General features: G+C 37.5%; 1 protein-coding gene across 1 annotated transcript in view; it reads left to right on the top strand.

Annotated features, from left to right (window-relative positions):
- Nucleotides 1-21241, top strand: part of CDKL2 (cyclin dependent kinase like 2) — a 52831-nt gene that overhangs the window by 17988 nt on the left and 13602 nt on the right. Inside the window, exons 3-12 of the mRNA XM_080797400.1 lie at nucleotides 2447-2641; nucleotides 5655-5833; nucleotides 7352-7464; nucleotides 8602-8741; nucleotides 11403-11491; nucleotides 13471-13606; nucleotides 15300-15598; nucleotides 16197-16290; nucleotides 18578-18701; nucleotides 18946-19052. Coding sequence (XP_080653526.1) covers nucleotides 2447-2641; nucleotides 5655-5833; nucleotides 7352-7464; nucleotides 8602-8741; nucleotides 11403-11491; nucleotides 13471-13606; nucleotides 15300-15598; nucleotides 16197-16290; nucleotides 18578-18701; nucleotides 18946-19052 — 1476 coding nt within the window. The remainder of the gene's footprint in view (nucleotides 1-2446; nucleotides 2642-5654; nucleotides 5834-7351; nucleotides 7465-8601; nucleotides 8742-11402; nucleotides 11492-13470; nucleotides 13607-15299; nucleotides 15599-16196; nucleotides 16291-18577; nucleotides 18702-18945; nucleotides 19053-21241) is intronic.

Below are 21241 nucleotides of genomic sequence, written 5' to 3'. Positions count from 1 at the left end.
TTTCCTCAATTTCTTAACCGACTAAAACACCCTGATGCCCCTACATTTTTCTTCTTAATTGCTGTAGTTTATTTCATTGTATGGATACTCCTTAATTCACTTAACCAGTGATATATTGGGAAAGTGCTTTGTGGTTCAATCTGGAATTTTTAATAGGGGAGTTTAGCCCATTTATAGTTATGATGTAATAGATAAGCACAGTCTTAGTTTTCATTTTTTTCCCCTTTAAGAGTCAATATGGGGGCACCTGTGTGGCTCAGTTAGTTAAGCATCTGCTTTCAGCTCAGGTCATGATCCCAGAGTCCCAGGATAAGCCCTTCATTGGGATCCCTGCTTAGTGGGAAGTCTGCTTCTCCCTTTCCCTCCTCCTGTTCTCTCTCTCACTCAAATAAATAAATAAAATATTTAAAAAAAAATTTTTTTTTAAAAAGATTATTTATTTATTTATTTGACAGACAGAGATCACAAGTAGGCAGAGAGGCAGGCAGAGAGGGGAGGAAGCAGACTCCCTGCTGAGCAGAGAGCCCGATGTGGGGCTCCATCCCAAGACCTTGGGATCATGACCTGAGCCGAGGGCAGAGGCTTTAACCCACTGAGCCACCCAGGCGCCCCTCAAATAAATAAATAAAATCTTTAAAAAAAAGGAGTCAGTATGGCTTAGTGGTTAAGAATAAGAAATCTAAATATTCTGCATTCAAGTTGGCTGCAGGTCTGGGTGTGCTTCCTTTGCAGACATTCTGGAAATGAAGGAGGAACTAAACAAAAATGAAATGTTTTCAGGAAAGGATAGAGGCATCTAGCAGTTATTGCTGTGTGACTTTGGATAGGTTATTTAACTTCTACGTGCTTTAGTTTCCTCATCTCTAAAATAAAATAATAATGGTACCTATTTCATAGGGTTTTTGTGCTGGAATAGTGTCTGGAACATAGTAAGGAGTATGTAAATATTGGTTATTATTATTTATAATATGATGTTTTAGTACACCTTTTAAAATATTTTTCTATATACTCTGAATTATTTTTGAAATACTGGATATGTTTCCTTTGATAACTTGGAAATTACTTTTTATAATTATTTGTTACTGTTTTTTATTTTTATTTTTACTATTTTTTTACTATCTGTTACTTTCATAACTATAGCATTATATAATATATGTAATCCTTTATAAACTAATTATTATGTTTCTGTTTCCTTTTCTCTCCCACTCACTCATTTGATTTTCAAAGACATCTTATTTATCTTAGTGTTTACCATGAAACCTGTAATTAGGCCTTGTAAATTTCAGTTTGAAAATAATTTTGACCCATTGACAAGGAAATCAGCGTACATACACTCTTGTTTGCATCTTTTCTTCTTTCTTCAAAATTTGTTAGTAATATCATTTGTGCCTTATTAAGTTTTAAATATTCACTTTCTGTTTTGTGACCCTGATGCCCTCATTTGTCTAAGACTTAGTCCTGCACTAATGGATTCAGTGTTCATGTTCAAAATTTTTCATTGTCATCGTTTACGTGAATGACAATTTTTTTGGGTATAAATTTCCTGGATCATTATTTCGTTGAAGGTTTTCAGGGCTGTGTGCTAGTAGCTTCTTTCCCTTTAATGGGGGCAACTCTTTCTGATGAGTATTCATCCACCATTTCTTTCTTAGAGTATCTTTGAATAGATCCTGGATTGGTTTCTTTTTTATTGTTTCTCATTTTGTAACAAAGTGAGCCCTTCCTGGACTATTTCATTTGTGGGAGAAGCTGTGATCTTGTTCTAGGCTAGCAGGAATCCACCATGGTTCACAGTGATGTTCCTTACAATGCAATCCTGGTTTGTGGGGTTGACTTCTGTTATCCTTGCATTTGCTGGTTTGTTCATAAAGAGTTGTTTTGCCTTCCATTTGGCCTCACCAAGCGATTTGCTTCCAGCAAATGAGTTTTTGTGTGATTATTCAGGCCTCCCTTCCTTGCTGCCCTTTGGTACCATTCAGTTCTAGGGTTGCTTTCACTGACAGCCCATGAATCTTGTTCCTTTTTTATCGAATAAGGAGTTTTTGTTTTTGTTTTTTTTTTCCTTTTCAGGGTATGTCACCAATTTTGGATTACTGTGCTCTCCCCAGCTTTTTAGCTACAGGCGATCTCTTGGTATCTTCCTAAACTTCTGTTTGACCTTAACTACATTTGGCAGTCCCACCTTGTTTGTTGTGGTAGGGGTCATAGATCCTGCTTAGTTTCATCAAAGATGGAGCTACATTTTTTTTCTCATCAGTTTAATTATATTCTTTGAGAGGAGAATGGGACAGTATGGTCTTTTGACTATAATTAAAAAACCAGAATATACTTTTAACAATTTATACTGTTTATAAATTTTATTTATATGTTTTTCTTATGTGAAGATTTTAGTGACTGCTAAATAATTCAATGTTGTCAAAACAATTTTGCATTTTTTTTACAACAGCAACTGAGGCATGAAAATCTGGTGAATTTGTTGGAAGTGTGTAAGAAAAAAAAACGATGGTACCTGGTCTTTGAATTTGTTGACCATACAATTCTTGATGACTTGGAGCTCTTTCCGAATGGACTAGACTACCAACTGGTTCAAAAGTATTTGTTTCAGATTATTAATGGAATTGGATTTTGTCACAGTCACAATGTAAGTGTTTAGTTTAAATAATTATTTTGCCCATGGTTAACTTACCAGATACCATCACTTAATGAGATACTTGCCCAGCCTGAAGTTTGGACCAGTAAAGTGATTGAAATGAACATGTTACTTTGATACTGCCAATTTTCATGTTTCATAATAACATGGAGACTTCCCCCAACATTTTTTTTTTAAAGATTTTATTTATTTATTTGACAGACAGAGATCACAAGTAGGCAGAGAGGCAGACAGAGAGAGAGAGGGAAGCAGGCTCCCTGCCGAGCAGAGAGTCTGATGCGGGACTCGATCCCAGGACGCTGGGATCATGACCTGAGCCGAAGGCAGAGGCTTAACCCACTGAGCCACCCAGGTGCCTCCCCCCCAACATTTTACTATAAAAATTTTAGGCTGTACTGAAAGTTGAAAGCGTGTACATGAACACCCATATAATTACCACAGGGATTCTATACTTGTTAACATTTTGCTATATTTGCATTAGTCATCCGTTTACCCATTAACCTGTCTTATTTATTTATGCATTTGAAAGTAAGTTACAGACATCAGTACACTTCAACTTTGAATACTTCAGGTATGAATATTAAACTAAAGTTTTGTTATTTTTTTTTCCCCCTAGATAACATTTGCTGGGTGAAATGCACAAATTTTAAGTTCAGATTCTCTTATCCTAGTTGTAAAGTATGAAAATCCCTGCTCTTACCCTATAGTCTATCATAATAATTTTATATCCATTTCTAAAAAAGATTTTATTTATTAATTTGACAGAGAGAGAGAAACAGCGAGTGAGGGAACACAAGCAGGGGGTGGGGGAGAAGCAGGCTTCCGGCCAAGCAGGGAGCCTGACACTGTGCTCCATCACAGGATCCTGAGATTATGACCTGAGCCGAAGGCAGATGCTTAACGACTGAGCCACCCAGGCGCCCCTAATTTTATATCTTTGAGAATCATATAAAAGCCCCTCTAGGTGAAATGACACTTATAGTATAAAATAAATAACACATTGATTCTGCCATATTTTTAAATATGTATGTGATTAGATAAATAACAAATGCTAATAGTAGCTGTGGGGCTGATCCTGTGACCTCACCACGAATGTCTAGGATGTAAGAGAAGTTGGTAGCTTACTCAAAATGCTCAGCAATAGCAGGTTGCTTTTGTCCTCTGAAAGAGTTTAAAATAAATATATTTTTAAGGATGCCTGGGTGGCTCAGTCAGTTAAGCAGCTGCCTTTGGCTCAGGTCATGATCCCAGAGTCCTCGGACTAAATCCCGCATAGAGCTCCCTGCTCAGTAGGCAGCATGCTTCTCCTTCTCCCTCTGCTGCTCTCCCTGCTTGTGCTCTTTCTCTCTAGAAGATAAATAAATAAAATCTTTTTTTAAAAAAACCTTTTTTTAAAAAAAGATTTTATTTATTTATTTGACAGAGATCACAAGTAGGCAGAGAGGCAGACAGAGAGAGAGGGGGAAGCAGGCTCCCTGCTGAGCAGAGAGCCCCATTCGGGGCTCGATCCCAGAACCCTGAGATCATGACCTGAGCCAAAGGCAGAGGCTTTAACCCACTGAGCCATCCAGGCGCCCCTAAATAAAATCCTTTAAAAAATAAATATATTTTTAAAATTTTCAAAATGAAGCTTACTTATGTTAGAGGAGGAGACCTAATAATTTATTTTGCATAGCTGTAGAATTTTTAGTATTGTCTCCCAGCATCCTGTTTTCTACTTCCATAGTCTCTCCTTTAGAAATCCTAACTACTGACCTTGTTGTACCCTTTTTACATTTCTAACTGCCTGATGAATGCCTCCAGTTGGGTGCTCAGCAATCCACCTAAAAGCCCATATGGCTAAAACTAAACTACTGATTACTCCATGAAGCTGAGTTTTTCTAGACTTTTCTTTTTTTGATGGAGCCACCATTATTTTAGATTCCCAGGTTTAAGCAAAATGTCTAAGAATACTTCCTAAATTCTCTTGATTCTAATTGAGAATATTTCTAAATTGTATCTCTTCCATTCCATTTCTCTGAACACCAGCCTGGTTTACGCCCTTATCATCTTATAGATGTCCCATTGCTCTTCTCCTGGCCTCTGGTCCCTCCTTCTGATTTAGTTTGTTTACGGCCAGAGTCTTTAAACACCCTATTGGTTGTCACGTACACGGGTTCCCACTTCTCTGGGAAGTCTTTTTTTTTTTTTTTTTTTAATATTTTATTTATTTATTTGACAGAGAGATAGAGAGGCAGTGAGAGAGGGAACACAAGCAGGGGGAGTGGCAGAGGGAGAAGCAGGCTTCCCGCTGAGCAGGGAGCCTGATGTGGGCCTCAGTCCCAGGACCCTGGGATCATGACCTGAGCTGAAGGCAGCCACTGAATGACTGAGCCACTCAGGCACCCCTATTTATTTATTTGAGAGAGAGAGAAAGAGAGAGAGAGAGAGAGAAAGGGGAAGTGAAATAGAGGAAAAGGGAGAGTCCGCGCTGAGTGGGGAGTGTGACAGGGCTGGATCCCACAACCCTGGGATCATGACCTGAACCGAAATCAAGTCTTGATGCTCAACCACCTGAGACACCCAGGCGCCCCTGGTCTTCACTCTTTTACTTTCCTTCACTCAGATCGTCCTTCCATTTCTATATTTATCCAGGTTGCACATAGAATTAGAGACCTATCTTAGAAGTTACCCCCTTCATAAAAATTTTCTATGATCACTCTAGTCTTCAATGATAGCCTTACTCTGTTAGTCTTGAGAGTAGTCGTTAATAGAACAATTGATTTGGTATCTAGTAATAAATGTTTCATCTAATATCTTTGATTGTTTAAGTGAAATTTCAAGCGTAAGTGTCCTTTCTTGCCTAGCCAGGTCCCAGTTACTTTAAAGCTGGGAACAATTTCATATGCTTTTATTTGTATTCATGATAGGGACAAAAACAGTACAGTACACATGGCAGGTGCTCAAAAAATGATTTGCTTAACTTGATGTGCCCATATGTGTCATATTCTGTTTTTTGTCTTAGATCATACACAGAGATATAAAGCCAGAGAATATATTAGTCTCACAGTCTGGCGTTGTCAAATTATGTGATTTTGGATTTGCGAGAACATTGGCAGCCCCTGGGGAAGTTTATACTGATTATGTGGCGACCCGATGGTACAGAGCTCCAGAACTATTGGTTGGTGATGTCAAGTATGGCAAGTAAGACATCAACAAGTGGGTGGGGGAGCTGGGAGGGCCGATTTAACACTGTTTTTCTTGATAAAATGGAATATGTTCTAATAAAATAAAGGATCCCTCTAACAATGAAAGGAATTTTTGCATTTAGGGAGCTTTATAAGGTGACTTGTTCTTTTTGGTATTTCCCCTTTAAATGTCTTTTGTGCAATGAGTTGGAGAAAGCATACTTATTTTAAAGGTAAGGAAATAAAGGTGAGTACCTGGTCTGTTTTGTACAGCGGGTTGGAAATAGATATATTTAGAACATTGATTGGATAAGTCTGACACTGTCGGAATGAGACAAGTTGGAGTTGGCAAGGATGGGGGTAGAAACGTAATTGAAATGTTTCTGAAACATGAAGTACCTGCATAAATGGGTTCTTCAGATTAGAAGGGATGATGACTTTTACTGCTTTGGGTAGAAATCATCCTAAAATGTTTTCTGTACTTTCTGTGTTTTCAGTGCGCACATCATTTAATATTTTCTTGATTACTCTGAGTTCTCATTTTATTTTTATACTGTAGCTTTTGTACCATTTTATTTTATTTTTTAGAAGTTATTTACTTTAGAGAAGGGGGAGGGACAGAGGGAGAGAGAGTCGTAGGCAGACTCTGTGCTGGGCATGGAGTCCAGTACAGGGCTGGATCTCATAACCCTGAGATCATGACCTGAGCCGAGATCATGACCTGAGCCGAAATCAAGAGTTGGATGTCCAATTGTCTGCGCCACTCAGGAGCCCCTGTACCATTTTATAATTCAGCTATGACCCTAAGAAATTTCAAGGTAGTGGTGCCTGGGTGGCTCAGTTGGTTAAGCCTCTGCCTTCGGCTCGGGTCGTGATCCTGGGGTCTTGGGACAGCATGTCGTTGGGCTCCCTGCTCAGTGGAGAGTCTGCTGCTCTCTCTCCCTCTGCCTGACGCTCTGCCGGATTGTGCGCTTTCTGTCAAATAAATAAATAAAATCTTAAAAAAAATTAAATTTCAAGGTAGTTGTCCCTACTCTAATGACACCAGCATATTCTTCTTTAAATTCTTGTGACTGATTTTTAAGACGGTTTTTAAATTTTTTCCCCAGTTAGCTATCAGTTCTCTTTGTTGTTACTGAATGTGTCTCCAACAACCTCTGATATGCTGTTTTCAGGGTATGGTGGGATAGACTGATCAACCTTGCTACAGTTACATGTAAACAAAGAACAAATAGGCTCTGAATGAAAACCCAGAAGGCTTACTTCCAGAATAAAGTACACGTAATAACGACTTTGACTTTCCAGAAGCCTTTTCCCTCTTAAGTCAAATAACTGAAGTTCCTGGAGATCTGACTTGGGTAAAATTGGGAATTAGTACTTTAAGTTTATAGGGAAATGTATTTTTATGAGTAATTTAAAGCTTACTACTACTATTCTCAATACCAAAAATACCAAATAGTAATATGCAGGACAGATTCAGTCACGGTAAACAAAGTGGGATGCTGGATTTTATACCACATTGCTTTTATTCCAGGGCTGTTGATGTATGGGCCATTGGTTGTCTGGTAACTGAAATGCTCATGGGGGAACCCCTTTTTCCTGGAGATTCTGATATTGATCAGCTATATCATATTATGATGTGTTTAGGTAAGATTATACATCTGCATTTTAAATTTTAAAGGCTTTTCCCTTATGTTTTTGCTCATACTGGTTTTACAAGTTGTTGGTGTATTCAAGATGTATGTGTTTTAGGTGGCAGGAGGGAGCAAATGGAGAAATCTCACCTGTCTGTATTAATTCATTCTCAGTGTGGCTTTGGTTTATCTGACATATAGTCTTATTCATGTTCTCCTCCACCCTCCTCTTGCACTCCCCACAAAGAAAAGAGCAAAGACTGAATTTTCTTTGCACTTTTGCACTCAATATATCACACGTAGGGGATGCAGATGATCATTTATTTTCTTTGGGTTAGCAAGCATTCGGTGTAATATGACTAGTACCGTCATCCTCACCTTCAAATTAAGAGACACAAAGACTTCCTAGGTAGTTTAATCTTGATGCTTTGGACAGAATTTTAAAGCTAGACTATCAAATTCTTCTTAGGTTTGTTGAAATGTCAGCTTTATGTTGGGAGATGGAACTTGGAAAATGGAGATAATGGGAAAATACTTGAGTTATTTAACGACTGGACTTTAAGTTTCCCAGGTAGAAATTCAATAAGCAATACACTAGGTTCTCACAGCAGAATTTTCATATTTTATATTAGGTTAGGTACCAAAATGGAAGAAAAAGATAAAAGTGCTCAAATCAGACCTTGGACACAGTTATAAAATCAGTAGATTTTTAAAATTTTAAAACAGTTTTAATTTAAAAAATTAAAACAATTTAATCTCGACTAATAAAATTTCCTCGTTTTGGACAGCACTTCATGCTTTGTTGTGAGGAATGAAGTGTTGGTACTTATATCTAAAAAATTATAAAATGTTCTTGTGCTTTTTCTCTGTTCCCTTATGATTTTTAGTTCTATATATAGTGGCTTGTGAATTTTCTAAATCAGTAGGTTGAGATAAGAATGTTAATTTTCTTGAGTTAACTTGTGTCAACACCACTGTGAAGACTGCTAGGTGCCACCACCGTAAGAACACAGTTTTCAGTTGATTTGGGTGTTGAAGCACCCCAAGTCCATAAGCCATGTTCTGCTCTTGTCCACTCCACATTACCTGTTTCTTTGCTCTTTTTATCATGATGTATAATGACAGAGATGTGTGCTGTTCCCACTTTCAGGTAATCTAATTCCAAGACATCAGGAGCTGTTTTATAAAAATCCCGTGTTTGCTGGAGTAAGGTTGCCAGAAATCAAGGAAACAGAACCTCTTGAAAGACGTTATCCCAAACTCTCTGAAGTTGTGATAGATTTAGCAAAGGTAATCATACTGTTTACTTTCTTACAGTGAATTTATATCATAGAGACTTGGTTTTCTCTTTTTCTTGTCTAGTTGATCTTTTAGGTCAACAGTTTCAATATTGATTTAATTAAATTAAAATAATTCATTTATTTTAAGTAAACTCTACCCTTGACATGGGTCTCAAACTCACGACTCTGAGATTGAGAGACACATACTCTACCAACTGAACCAGCCAGGAGGTCAGCACCCCAGCATTTTTTTTTTTTTTTGGCCAATGAGCTCTAAGCCCAACTTGGAGCTTGAACTCACAACCCCCAGAAGAGTCGCATGCTGCATTGACTGAGCCAGCCAAGTGCCTTTCTTTTGCTTTTAATTTTTTTAAAGAGATTTTATTTGTTTATTTGAGAGTGAGAGCACAAACAGAAGTAGTAGCAGAGGGACAGGAAATCTGAGCAGGTAGCCTGGTTTGGGACTTGATCCCAGGACCCTCGGATCACGACCTGAGCTGAAGGCAGACACTTAACTGACCGAGCCACCCAGGCGCCCCTGATTTTTATTTCTGTACGTAAAGAAAGAGTTTAAATAATTTGGCAGGGTGATCTTCAGAGAGAAAGGCTTGAAAAACTTGCTTAAGAAACCATTTAGTGTTGTTATCTAGCATGTTTTAAGTGTGAAAACATCCTTACAGCTGTATGTGTAACACTTAAAATGTGTTACACATGTGTACATGTGTTAAAATGTGTTACACAAATGGAAAAGAGAAGAAAAGTAGGATAAGGAAATAAAAGGAAAGGTAAAGAAGTAGCAAAATATTAAAATATAAGGCATAGGATCATGACCTGTACTGCCTTGTTAAGGAGGCTTTTGCCCATATGTGCCATATTCCCAAGCGCCCCTTCCCTGGGAAGCTCAATGAAGTGAACTTAAAAATAAAAGATCATCACCTTTGCCTTGTCTTTGAGAAAGGTGTTAGGGAAATTCTCACTGGACCTTTGGAATTGCTAGCTCAAAAAATTCTTGTTTATTAGGACTGTCCTTGATAAAGTAAGTACAGTTTATCTGAAACACCAGGATCCTGTGACATTTTCTCAAGATTTTTTTGCTTCTTAAATTTTTAAAATAACTCCTAAAAAAAGTTTAGTATGCTTATAAAATTATTACAAGTTCTTAGAAGAATTTCTACTTTTCTACATAATCTTAAAGCAGATTCAAATATTTTTTATTGAGACCAACTTTATGATGTCTATAGAGATTTAAAGGGAATTAAAGTAAAACTTTTATTCAATTTATGTCCCTTATTATAGAATTATATAACTTTTAAACATTTTGTTATGGAAAATTTCAAATATAGTAAAGAAAGTAGAAAGAATATAGGAGTATAATGAACCTTCATGTACTTATCCTCTAGCTGCAGCAATTAACAACCTTTTGACAATCTGTTTTCTATAGCATTTTGAACCAAATCCCAGATACTACATTATTTCACTTATAAATACCTTAAATATTTGTAGAACTTTTCTTGTTCGCTTAAAGCTATTTATGGAGTTCCTTCCATTTTTCTGGCATTAAATGGTTCCAATACATCAGAACAAGACCTGCATTAAAATAAAATAATCTGCTTAAATTGTCCAGCACAATAATATACACAGAACAGGCCTTTCCTTTCCATTCTGAAAGGGCTTTAAATTTAAAAAATTCATGATAATTCCCCAATATTATAAAACATCTTGCCAATGCTCAGAGTTTCATTGATTTTCTCATAATTTCTTTTTATAGTTTGAATTAGGGTCTACATGATGTCTGTAGATCACAATTGGTTTATATATCTTAATTTAGAAGCTCATATTCATGCCTTTTTTATTTGAATCTTGCCATTTATTTGATAAAGAAAGTAGGTTGTTTGACCCTTAGAATTTTTTTTTAAGTTTTTTTAAATATTTATTTATTTGACAGACAAAGATCACAAGTAGGCAGAGAGGCAGGCAGAGAGAGAGGGGGAAGCAGGCTCCCCGCCGAGCAGAGAACCCAATGTGGGGCTTGATCCCAGGACCCTGGGATCATGACCTGAGCCGAAGGCAGAGGCTTAACCCACTGAGCCACCCAGGCGCCCGACCCTTAGAATTTTATACAGAGTATAGTTTAATATGTTCTTCTGTGTCCTGTATTTCTTATAAACTCATAATAGAACTAGAGCTTGATCAGAATCAGATTGGCTTTTGGCAAGACTACATCAGAAGTTTGTATGTTTCCATCTAGAGACATAAAATGTCTGGTAGTCTTTCTTTTTGTGATTTAGCAACCTTTGGTGGTCATTGTCTAGATTTGTTCTTTATTCTTTATCATTTATTATATGCTTTTAAAATTTGCTGACTATAAGGAGCAATTTTCTATTTTTCTTTCTTTTTTTCTTTCAAAGATTTTATTTATTAGAGAGAGGGAGCAAAAGTGGGGGAGGGGGACAGGTGAGGCAGAGGGAGAGGGAGAAGCAGACTCCCCACTAAGCAGGGAGCCCGATGCAGGCCTAGATTCCAAGACCCTGGGACCATGACCTGAGCTGAAGGCAGAGGCTTAATGACTGAGCTACCCAGATGCCCCAGTTTTCTATTTTTCTATATTTAGAAATCTAAATGTAGGCAGTTTTTCATTGATATGAGCTGTGTATATTCTTTGTTTTTCCAGAAATGCTTACATATTGACCCAGACAAAAGACCCTTCTGTGCTGAACTCCTCCATCATGATTTCTTTCATAAGGATGGATTTGCTGAGAGGTATAGTACTGACTCACGTTTTCTGGGTATCCCAACCTAGAGTTAAAGTAAGGGCATTCTCTTATTTCTTTAGCCACCTGATTTTATAGGATCTCAAATATTTACCACCTTACCACTATTCACCCTTAGCAATTATGCAGTTCCTAGGAATGGTCTCCTGAATTCACTAAGTTAAGGATCTTGGTTTTCATGAAATAGTCACTTCATGCTTTTCTTTCTCGCTCCTGCTGGTGACATCTACCACTCAGGTTACTGATTTGTCTGTTGCTACCAGCTGTGTGATGCCATCATCTTGAGTACTGATGCATTTGCAAATGGGCCATCTCCTGTTGCCACTGACCTCACACCACACTCAGTCCTATGACACTGTTGCCACTGCTGTGCTGGGACCTTGCTGGGCCAAACTTGGGTGCACCAGACCTGCTGGCATGGCCTCTTGTGCTGTCCCAGCTGCTGGCATCAATGCAGCTGACAAAACCAAAAATAGTGAGATGAGTGGGAATGACAGTGCTTTATATTTTTGCAAATCTATTTAATCTTGAGCTTAATGAAAGATACCCTGGTTCTCATATTTGCATTTGCATTCAACTAGTTGTGACGTGTCGTTTTGATTGAGATATATGAAGATACTTTGGCCTCACACAGATATATAGTTGTGAAATGGAAGAGTATTTTAATAGCCCTTTTATTTTTTTTTAAAGATTTTATTTATTTACTTGACAGAGATCACAAGTAGGCAGAGAGGCAGGCAGAGAGAGAGGGAGAAGCAGGCTCCCCGCTGAGCAGAGAGCCCGATGCGGGGCTTGATCCCAGGACCCTGGGATCATGACCTGAGCCGAAGGCAGAGGCTTTAACCCACTGAGCCACCCAGGCGCCCCTTTAATAGCCCTTTTAGATAATTGTGAGTATTCTTTATTGATTCCATACCCCAACTGTGGTACTATACCAAAACTTGACAGTGGTAGTTTCTTAAAGGCTAGTTGTATTATGGAATCTGAAACATATCAGTGAACTTTTCTTACCCTATTACATTAAAATCCATTTGTCTATCTTGCACTTTGAGTAGATCTTTGTTACCCATGCATGCTTTTGTAACATCATTATGAGTCATTTGGAAAATACCGTTTTGTTAAATAATGTAGCTCTTTAAAATGATAACATATTTCATTATATGGTATCAAAAAGCCACATTCTCATCATCAGAAAAATCTTTTTAAGTATTAGGACTCTGTTAAGAGCATAGTAGTGGACACAAATTTAACAGAATTCTAATTTTGCATAAAAATTAGAATTTTATCATTAACACAAATATCTGTTGTTTTCTTTTGTTCTTTAAAAAAAAAATGTCTGCAGGATACACCAAGTCTGAATAATGGTAGTAGTTTTCTGTCAGTCTTTCTTCAACTAAAAATGTTCCCTGAAAGAAGTGGCTAGTTGAGTTTGTATTTCTAATAATCACACAGTTCCTCTTCTTTTAATTTTTAAAGATTTTATTTATTTATTTGAGAAAGTGCACACGCAGGGGAGAGAGGGAGAACAGACTCTCCGCTGAGCAGGGAACCCAATGTGGGGCCCCATCCCAGGCCCCTGGGGTCATGACCTGAGCTGAAAGCACAGGCTTTAACTGATTGAGCCACCCAGGCGCCCCTATAGTCTAGTTTAATACTTAAGTTTTAAAAAAGGTTTTATTTATTTATTTGAAAGAGAGGGTGAGTGAGTGAGAGAGAGCGAAGGAGCAGGGAGTGGGGCAGGGTGAGAGGAAGAAGTAAACTCCCGCTTAGCAGGGAGCTAGACATGGGGCTCGACCCTGGGACTCCAGGATCATGACCTTAGCAGAAAGCAGATGCTTAACTGACTGAGCCACCCAGGTGCTCCTTAATACTCAATTTTTAAAAATAAATATCTCAAAAGTGAATTTTTTTTCTAGATTTATCTGTCTTACACAATTTTATTGAATTGACAAATGTATTTTTATGTAGATTTTCTCAAGAGCTACAGTTAAAAGTACAGAAAGATGCCAGAAATATTTCTTTATCTAAAAAATCTCAGAACAGAAAGAAGGAAAAGGAAAAAGATGATTCCTTAGGTGAAGAGAGAAAAACACTTGTGGTACAGGTAAATCACCATGTGTTAATGTGCATTAAGTTGTTGTTGTTTTTTTTTTTAAAGATTATTTATTTATTTATGTATTTGAGAGAGAGAAAGAGAGCGTGCAAGATGGGGGGTTCGGGAGGAGCAGAGGGAGAAGCAGGCTCCCCACCGAGCAGGCAGCCCAATGAGGGACTTGATATTAAGACCCTGGGATCATGACCTGAGCCAAAGGCAGATGCTTAACCGACTGAGCCACCCAGGTATTCCAATGTAAAGTTTTAGATTTAATTTATCTTTAAATTTTTGGAGTTAAAAAATGAAGATGAAAAAAAGTTTTCTGGGTGCTGAACACGTTAACTTTTAGATTAGTTATAAAAATGTTATCTTCTCTTTAGACATTACTTTTTAAAAAACTCTCTTAACATATCATGCATTGAGTGCCTACTGTATATCAGATTGTGCAATAGGTCTTGTCGGGAAACCACATTTATCCAAGAACATTTAGACACATGTACTCACATATAGTCACAGGGACACAAACACATGCACATACCATTTTTACCTTAAGTGATAGGAGTGAAAAATATCATATAAAAAATGTTTATAGAGCATTTTAAAATTGAGAGTTGGATATTTATTTATTTTTTTTTTTTTAATTTTTTTATTTTAATAAACATATAATGTATTTTTATCCCCAGGGGTACAGGTCTGTGAATCGTCTGGTTTACACATTTCACAGCACTCATCATAGCACATACCCTCCCCAATGTCCATTTCCCCACCACCCTCTCCCATCCCCCTTCCCCCCCGCAACCCTCAGTCTGTTTCTTGAGATTGAGTCTTTTATGGTTTGTCTCCCTCCCAATCCCATCTTTTCATTTTTTTCTTTTCCTACCTCCCCCCAAACCCCCCCACCTTGCATCTCCACTTCCTCATATCAAAGAGATCATATGATAGTTATATTTCTCCGATTGACTTATTTCGCTAAGCATGATACCCTCTAGTTCCATCCACGTCGTCGCAAATGGCAAGATTTCATGTCTTTTGATGGCTGCATAGTATTCCATTGTGTATATATACCACATCTTCTTTATCCATTAGAGTTGGATATTTATTTAAAGTTTACTTTTGCAAGTAGGTTATCCAGAATCTGTTCTTGGTGAGGTAATTCAAGTCCACTGCCAACCCACTCCCATTTTCTCAAGTGAACTGAAAAGAGTTCTCAATTTTGTATTTCAATTTTTGTACTTTAGATGTGTAAGAACAAAAAGGAGCATACTTAGTTCCTCTTTCACATTGTTTTCTACTAAAATATATATATAAATTTAATATATGTATGTATCATACTAAATATATATATATCTCTCAGAGCTAGTGTGAACTGCATTTCTTCTTTTTTTTTTTTTTGAGATTTTTAATTTTTAAGTAATTTCTGCACCCAACATGGGGCTTGAACTTACAACCCTAAGATCAAGTATTGCATGCTCTACTGACTGAGCTAGTCAGGTAGACCGTGAATTGCATTTTTATTCAAAATAAATGTCTGACCAAGAATCCTGGATTTAATTGTAATTCTGTAGATAGAATGAAGAAAACAGGGGTACAATAAGGTGATATTTATGGAATCCTGCTTTCGTTGACAAATTCTTTATAAGAAGAGGTGCTTTTTCAATCTCTTCAGATCATTAATGTTATTAACATTTTTTTTAATGGTCAGGATACCAATGCTGATCCCAAAATTAAAGATTCTAAAGTATTTAAAATAAAAGGGTCAAAAATGGATGGAGAGAAAGTTGAAAAAGTCAGTCGAACTTCCAATGTCAGCTGTCTCCCCGACAATGGGATGAGCCACGTCAGAACCATGCCTTCGACAAGCCTCCGAGATTACAGCAACGGCGGCGTGGATCACACTAGAAATCCGGGCGTGGCAATCCCTCCCATTGCCCACAATCCTTCTGCAGTGGCTCCCGGTATTAATTCTGGAATGGTGACTGTCCCGGGAGTTCAGAGTTACAGGTATGAATTAGGAAAATAAGAACAAAGTGTCATTTAAAGGTATGTTTTCAAATTGCAAGTGTTTGTCAATTCAGCCACACTCGGTGACTTTCAGGCTTCTGTGTCCTCTTCGTTCCTGTCAGGGTTCTGTTTCAAAAGCCTTTTTGGCCTACGTGATGAAACTTACTAACATTTGATAAAAAAAAAATCACCTGAGTATTAAGAAAGAAGGATTGTATTATTTAAGGTGAAGATGGTCTACAACTATTTAGTCTAAAAACATGAAAGGAGGTTATCATAGTAAAGGAAATAATTGGTTTTAAGGGTTTACCTACATGGTATGGCTGTGGGCATTTGGTGGTCCAAAGATACTCACTTTGGAAATTTTGCTGGAAGGAAAGTAGTTCGTTTGGTTGGAGTTGGGAGGTAGGTGGGGGTGGTGAAGGTAGTGGCAAAGGACAGAATGTTTTGCCAGATCTGTGTTCATTGTGTATTTAAGAACAGGCATTAAATGCTGATTAAACTGCAGGTCGCTTGATTTTGTGTCATTTGGTTTTGGTTTTGTGCTTGAAAAATAATTACCGCTGGTTCTAACTTAAATTTTTTGTTGCTGTTACAGAGTGGATGAAAAAACCAAGAAGTATTGTATCCCATTTGTTAAACCAAATAAACATTCTCCGTCAGGCATTTATAATATTAACGTGACCACATCCGTAAGTGAACTATTCCCAGTGGTAGAAGAGCAAGTATTAGTCATTTCCAGACTTCCATTTGTGTTAAATATAATAGTGAAGACCTGAGACTTTTATTTGGAGACATATCGTAAAGTGGAACCTTAGTTATATGTATATCATCCCAACCTGTCATAATAAACAAAGTGAAACTGTTAAAGTTTAAGTAAGTTTTGCGAGTCTAGAAGTTTAAATATAAGATATTATTTAAATGACATCTGCTTTAATTTTTTTGGTAATAGTAAATTTTCTTAATACTTGGTGATCAGTTCTTTTGTAGAGTAGGTGACAAGATAAATCGTGGTACCTCACTCATGCCAGACTTTTGGTGAAAGTATTCTGTTGATTTGTTTATAAATATTTATTGATTATATATCCTGTGTGAGACACTGGAGATGAAGAAATCAAATCCCTCTCTTCGAGGAGCTCATGGTCTAGTATAGGGTCAACAAATTCAAACAGTGTTGGATTATAATAGTGGAAGCATGCATAAGGTTCACAGGTCTTCTGAAGATTCAGAGAAGGGTTATTATGCTCAACATAAGTGCTAGCATGCCTCTTTTTAAAATTAACTTAAATCATCATTATTCTTCCACTCAAAACCCTCCATTGGCTTGTCATCTCTAAGTAAAGACCAAAGTTCTTGACGGGGCCTGCAAGTCCCTGACTGACCTGCTTCCCCATCCCTCTATCCTACCCGGGCTATTCTCATTCTTTTTTTTTTTTTTTAACCCCTTCCTTTTTTTTTTTTTTTTTTTAAGATTTTATTTATTTATTTGACAGACAGAGATCACAAGTAGGCAGAGAGGCAGGCAGGGAAAGAGGAGGAAGCAGGCTCCCCGCTGAGCAGAAAGCGTGATGTGGGTATCGATCCCAGGACCCTGAGACCATGACCTGAGCCGAAGGCAGAGGCTTTAACCCACTGAGCCGCCCAGGCGCCCCAGGCTATTCTCATTCTTGATCAAACTATTCCAGTCCACTGGTTTCCTTGTATTCCTTGAACATGACCAGACCTGCTCCTACATTTGGGAGCTTATTTCCTCTGCTTTGGAACATTGTTATTTCCTCTGCTTTGGAACATTCCCCAGATAACCCAAAGAATTTGCCTTTTCTCCTCCTTGGCTTACATGAAGCCGTATTGTGAGAGCTTCCCTAATATTCTAACTCATTTTGTCACCCATTGCTCTCTATCCTCTCTCCTTGCTTAAATTTTTTTCCATTGCATACACCTAACAGCCTCTATATGCATTTATCTACATATCGTCTGTCTCCCCCAACTAGTATGTAAGTTGGAATATGTGCTTTGTTTGTTTCCTTACAGCTCTACCCCACTACCCTTATCTACTCTAGTACATAGAAGATGCTTAAGGAATGTGAGTGAATTTTTCTGCCAGGTAATGGGAGATGTGGATTTCCCAAAGGAGTATTTTTCTCCCAGATTTCCCTCTTCTACCTTTCTCATTATCCTCAGGCTGAAAAATACAACCTTCTTTTTATATCTCTCATGATTTGGGCGTTACATCTGTTTTTCTTTTCATTATTCTTGGCCCACGATTTCTATAACCATAGTACTTCCCTTTTTCACACCCTACTGATTTCTTTGTAGATATTTTTGTGTTTTACATTCTTGGTCTGCTTTGGAAGATTACTTTGATCAGCAGGACTTTGCAGAGTAGCTGACTCAATCTCATGTTGCTGGAATTGATATCGGCCTTCTTTCGGGCGTTGCGTAATCAGGGCTGGCTGTTACTTTTAGATCTTATTTCTGTTTATCCTTATTTTTAAGAAAGGAGGTAGAGATTAGTGGGGAGAAGACACACTTGAGTCTTTTCATGATGAAAATTAATTGAGGCAGAATTAAGCCTCAACTTTCTTCAACATCTAGGTTTAGAACCCATCTCCAGCTCCCCTGCCTCATGCTCTAATTCTGAGATGTGAATAATGTATTATTATAAACATCTCATATATTTTATTTGTCACACTTTGAATATGCATATCTAGTAGTCTGAACTCATTTTTTTTGTACTTACAGGTTTTTTGAACTAAATATTTATTTTATAACTGATTTGAACCAAGACCTTAGTACTTAACCTTATTCAAAGAACGACCAGAAACATCCAAATAAACTCAAAAGCACATTGCAGGACTTCTGAAATTTTGTGTTATTCTTAAATTCCTAAAGTTTAGGATATCAATATATTAGTTACAAAAGGGGCAAGCCAGGCTTACCTGGAAGCTAATTCACTTGTGTTAATCATTCTGATATTAGGTCGCTAGTGAAAAGAGCCTACTTCAGGCAAATAAGAAAAGAAGGGACTACTCCAAGACAGATGTCCGTTTGCCTGAACTAAACTACAGTCATCTCCCTGAACTAAGAGCCTTGGAAGGCATAGGTTTGTTTATAATGCTTTTACTTTTGCAGCCTTTTTTGTATACATTATTAAAAATATTTGTTAAATAAACTAACAAAATATTCAAAATAAAAAATGTAGTAACTTTACATATTTATATAAATATGTACAGATTTATGCAAGTAAATATGTACACTGAGTACATACTGAGGGACAGATACAGAATGTGGAAAAACTAACAAAAATGTCTAATTTTTTCACTGTGTTTATGGTTATTTTTATTTAGCTCGAAATTCCAGGTTAATAAGGAAAGAGAACAAGAATCTCTCAGAATCTCGAATTCCTTCTTTGGCCACTATTGACTTGCATACGCCCAGTGTCGCATTACATCAGGTACAGGAATCCTCTCTAGGTTGGATAGAACTTGGGTCTCATACTTCCTTATTAAAGTAGCTTAGAAAAGTTCGCTTTTAAGGATTAGGCGTGTTTATTGGTGGGATCTGTATGATTTTGTTTGTTAAATTTTTTCTTACTGTTCATTGCTCTTAGTACCTTTATCACACATATGTTTATATAGACATTTTCCAGCTTACAGTCATCAATTTTTTATAGATTAAAAACGCGTACACACATGTATGCAGCCTAGCTATGGCTTTTATATAACTTTTGTGGTAATTTATAGTATTTCACTGCATTAACCCAAATGTATATAACCCATATTTCACTCCTTGAATTGTTTTTGTTTTTTTATTTTTTATTTTTAAATTTTGTTTATTTATTTGACAGAGATCACAAGTAGGCAGAGAGGCAGGCAGAGAGAGAGGAGGAAGCAGGTTCCCATGGAGCAGAGAGCCTGAGGCGGGGCTCGATCCCAGGACCTTGGGAATCATGACCTGAGCCGAAGGCAGAGGCTTTAACCCACTGAGCCACCCAGGCGCCCCTGTTTTTATTTTTTTAAAATGTATCATCTATTTGACATCTTCCCCCAGGACAACCCGCTCCATGTATGTTAAAGACTGGTTCTTCCATATGTAATCATTTTTCTACAGTTTCTCTTAATTCTTCAGAACAGTTACATTTCTGCTGCTTCAACAACAGTCATATCACTCATTTTCACATTAAGAACACTGGCAAACTTTTAAATTTCCCGTCAACCCTAACTAGTTATAAACTTTGGATATGTATCATTGCACTTAAGGATTTCTCACTTCTCCTTGCTGCTGGACAACTTTTGTTTTGGGATTTATTTCTCCATCCTTATTATTGAAGCATTTCTGTTTCCTGGATTGCACCTCTATGTTGCCTCTGAATCTGTGTGGGTGCTTTTTTCTACCAGTACTCCTTAAATGATTTTGTAGAGCTCTATAAACAAGGGAATAATATTGTTGAGGGTAACAAATTACAGTGGCAGTTACCCAGCGATACTGAGAAATGCTTTTATTGACTTTATTCAGCGATACTGAGAAACGGGTTTATTGACAGGTAAAGTGACTAAGTCACTGTGCCTTATCTCCTGCTAACAATTTCTGCAGCAACATAATCAAAACTAAACAAATTCCTGTTGTGTGAAGATTAATTACCATCACACATTTTACTTTTAGGAACTACAGAGTCTCAATAAATCCTTGTATACTTCTAATCTTAAATTGAATGTAGATTTTATTTATTTATTTCTAAAATATTTTATTTATTTATTTGACAGAGATCACAAGTGGGCAGAGAGGCAGGCCGGGGGGGAAGCAGGGGGGGAAGCGGGGAAGCAGGCTTCCCGCTGAGCAGAGAGCCTGATGTGGGGCTCGATCCCAGGACCTCGAGACCATGACCTGAGCCGAAGGTAGACTTTTAACCCACTGAGCCACCCAGGCGCCCCTGAATGTAGATTTTAAAGGGGCAGAATTTTTCACTTGCTCTCTGTGAGTAGTAATATTGTTCAAAACCACTTTTCAGGGGACGCATAACCAAATCTAGTTTCATGAAATGGAAGAAAGGCTTTGGCGGCTTTCATACTTCAAACTTTTATTTGTTCCTTTGAACCAATCCTCTTATATTTATAAATTGGTTCCCCATTTTTACGCTTAGTTTACTTGCTCATTTCCCAGTTGTATTTAAAATATACTAAACGAGAAAGTAGGTGTGGTGAAAAACAAAAATTAATACCAAAATAAGATGAATCTGTGTGTGGAAAATCTGAATGGGAAGAGAAACAACAGGAGTCTGAAAGCAAGTGGCTTTCTGGCAGAAGCTGTGACTCTACTTGCCCTCTTCATGGTGTGGATCAATACGTTGAACTGTATTTTGTATCTGTGCCTAACACAAACATTTTCACACGTATAAAAGTCTATCTTTACTCAAGAATTCCCTCTTGGGTTTGTTTAAAGGATTTTTATCTTATGAGAAGGTGCCTCAAGAATTCCCTCTTCTGGGAGAAGTAGCAGGCTGAGACGACATCAGGTAGCAGGAGATCAGCTAGATAGCTTATCAAACCATTGCGAACACCTACAAATCCAACAGGAGATCGAAGAGAAGAAGAACAGCAATTCTAGACACAGAAAATCGACCACTTTCTGAAAGGTAGGACCGGC

This window comes from Martes martes, assembly GCF_963455335.1.
Source record: "Martes martes genome assembly, chromosome: 2".
Taxonomy (NCBI): domain Eukaryota; kingdom Metazoa; phylum Chordata; class Mammalia; order Carnivora; family Mustelidae; genus Martes; species Martes martes.
This window is presented reverse-complemented; position numbering and strand designations above follow the sequence as displayed.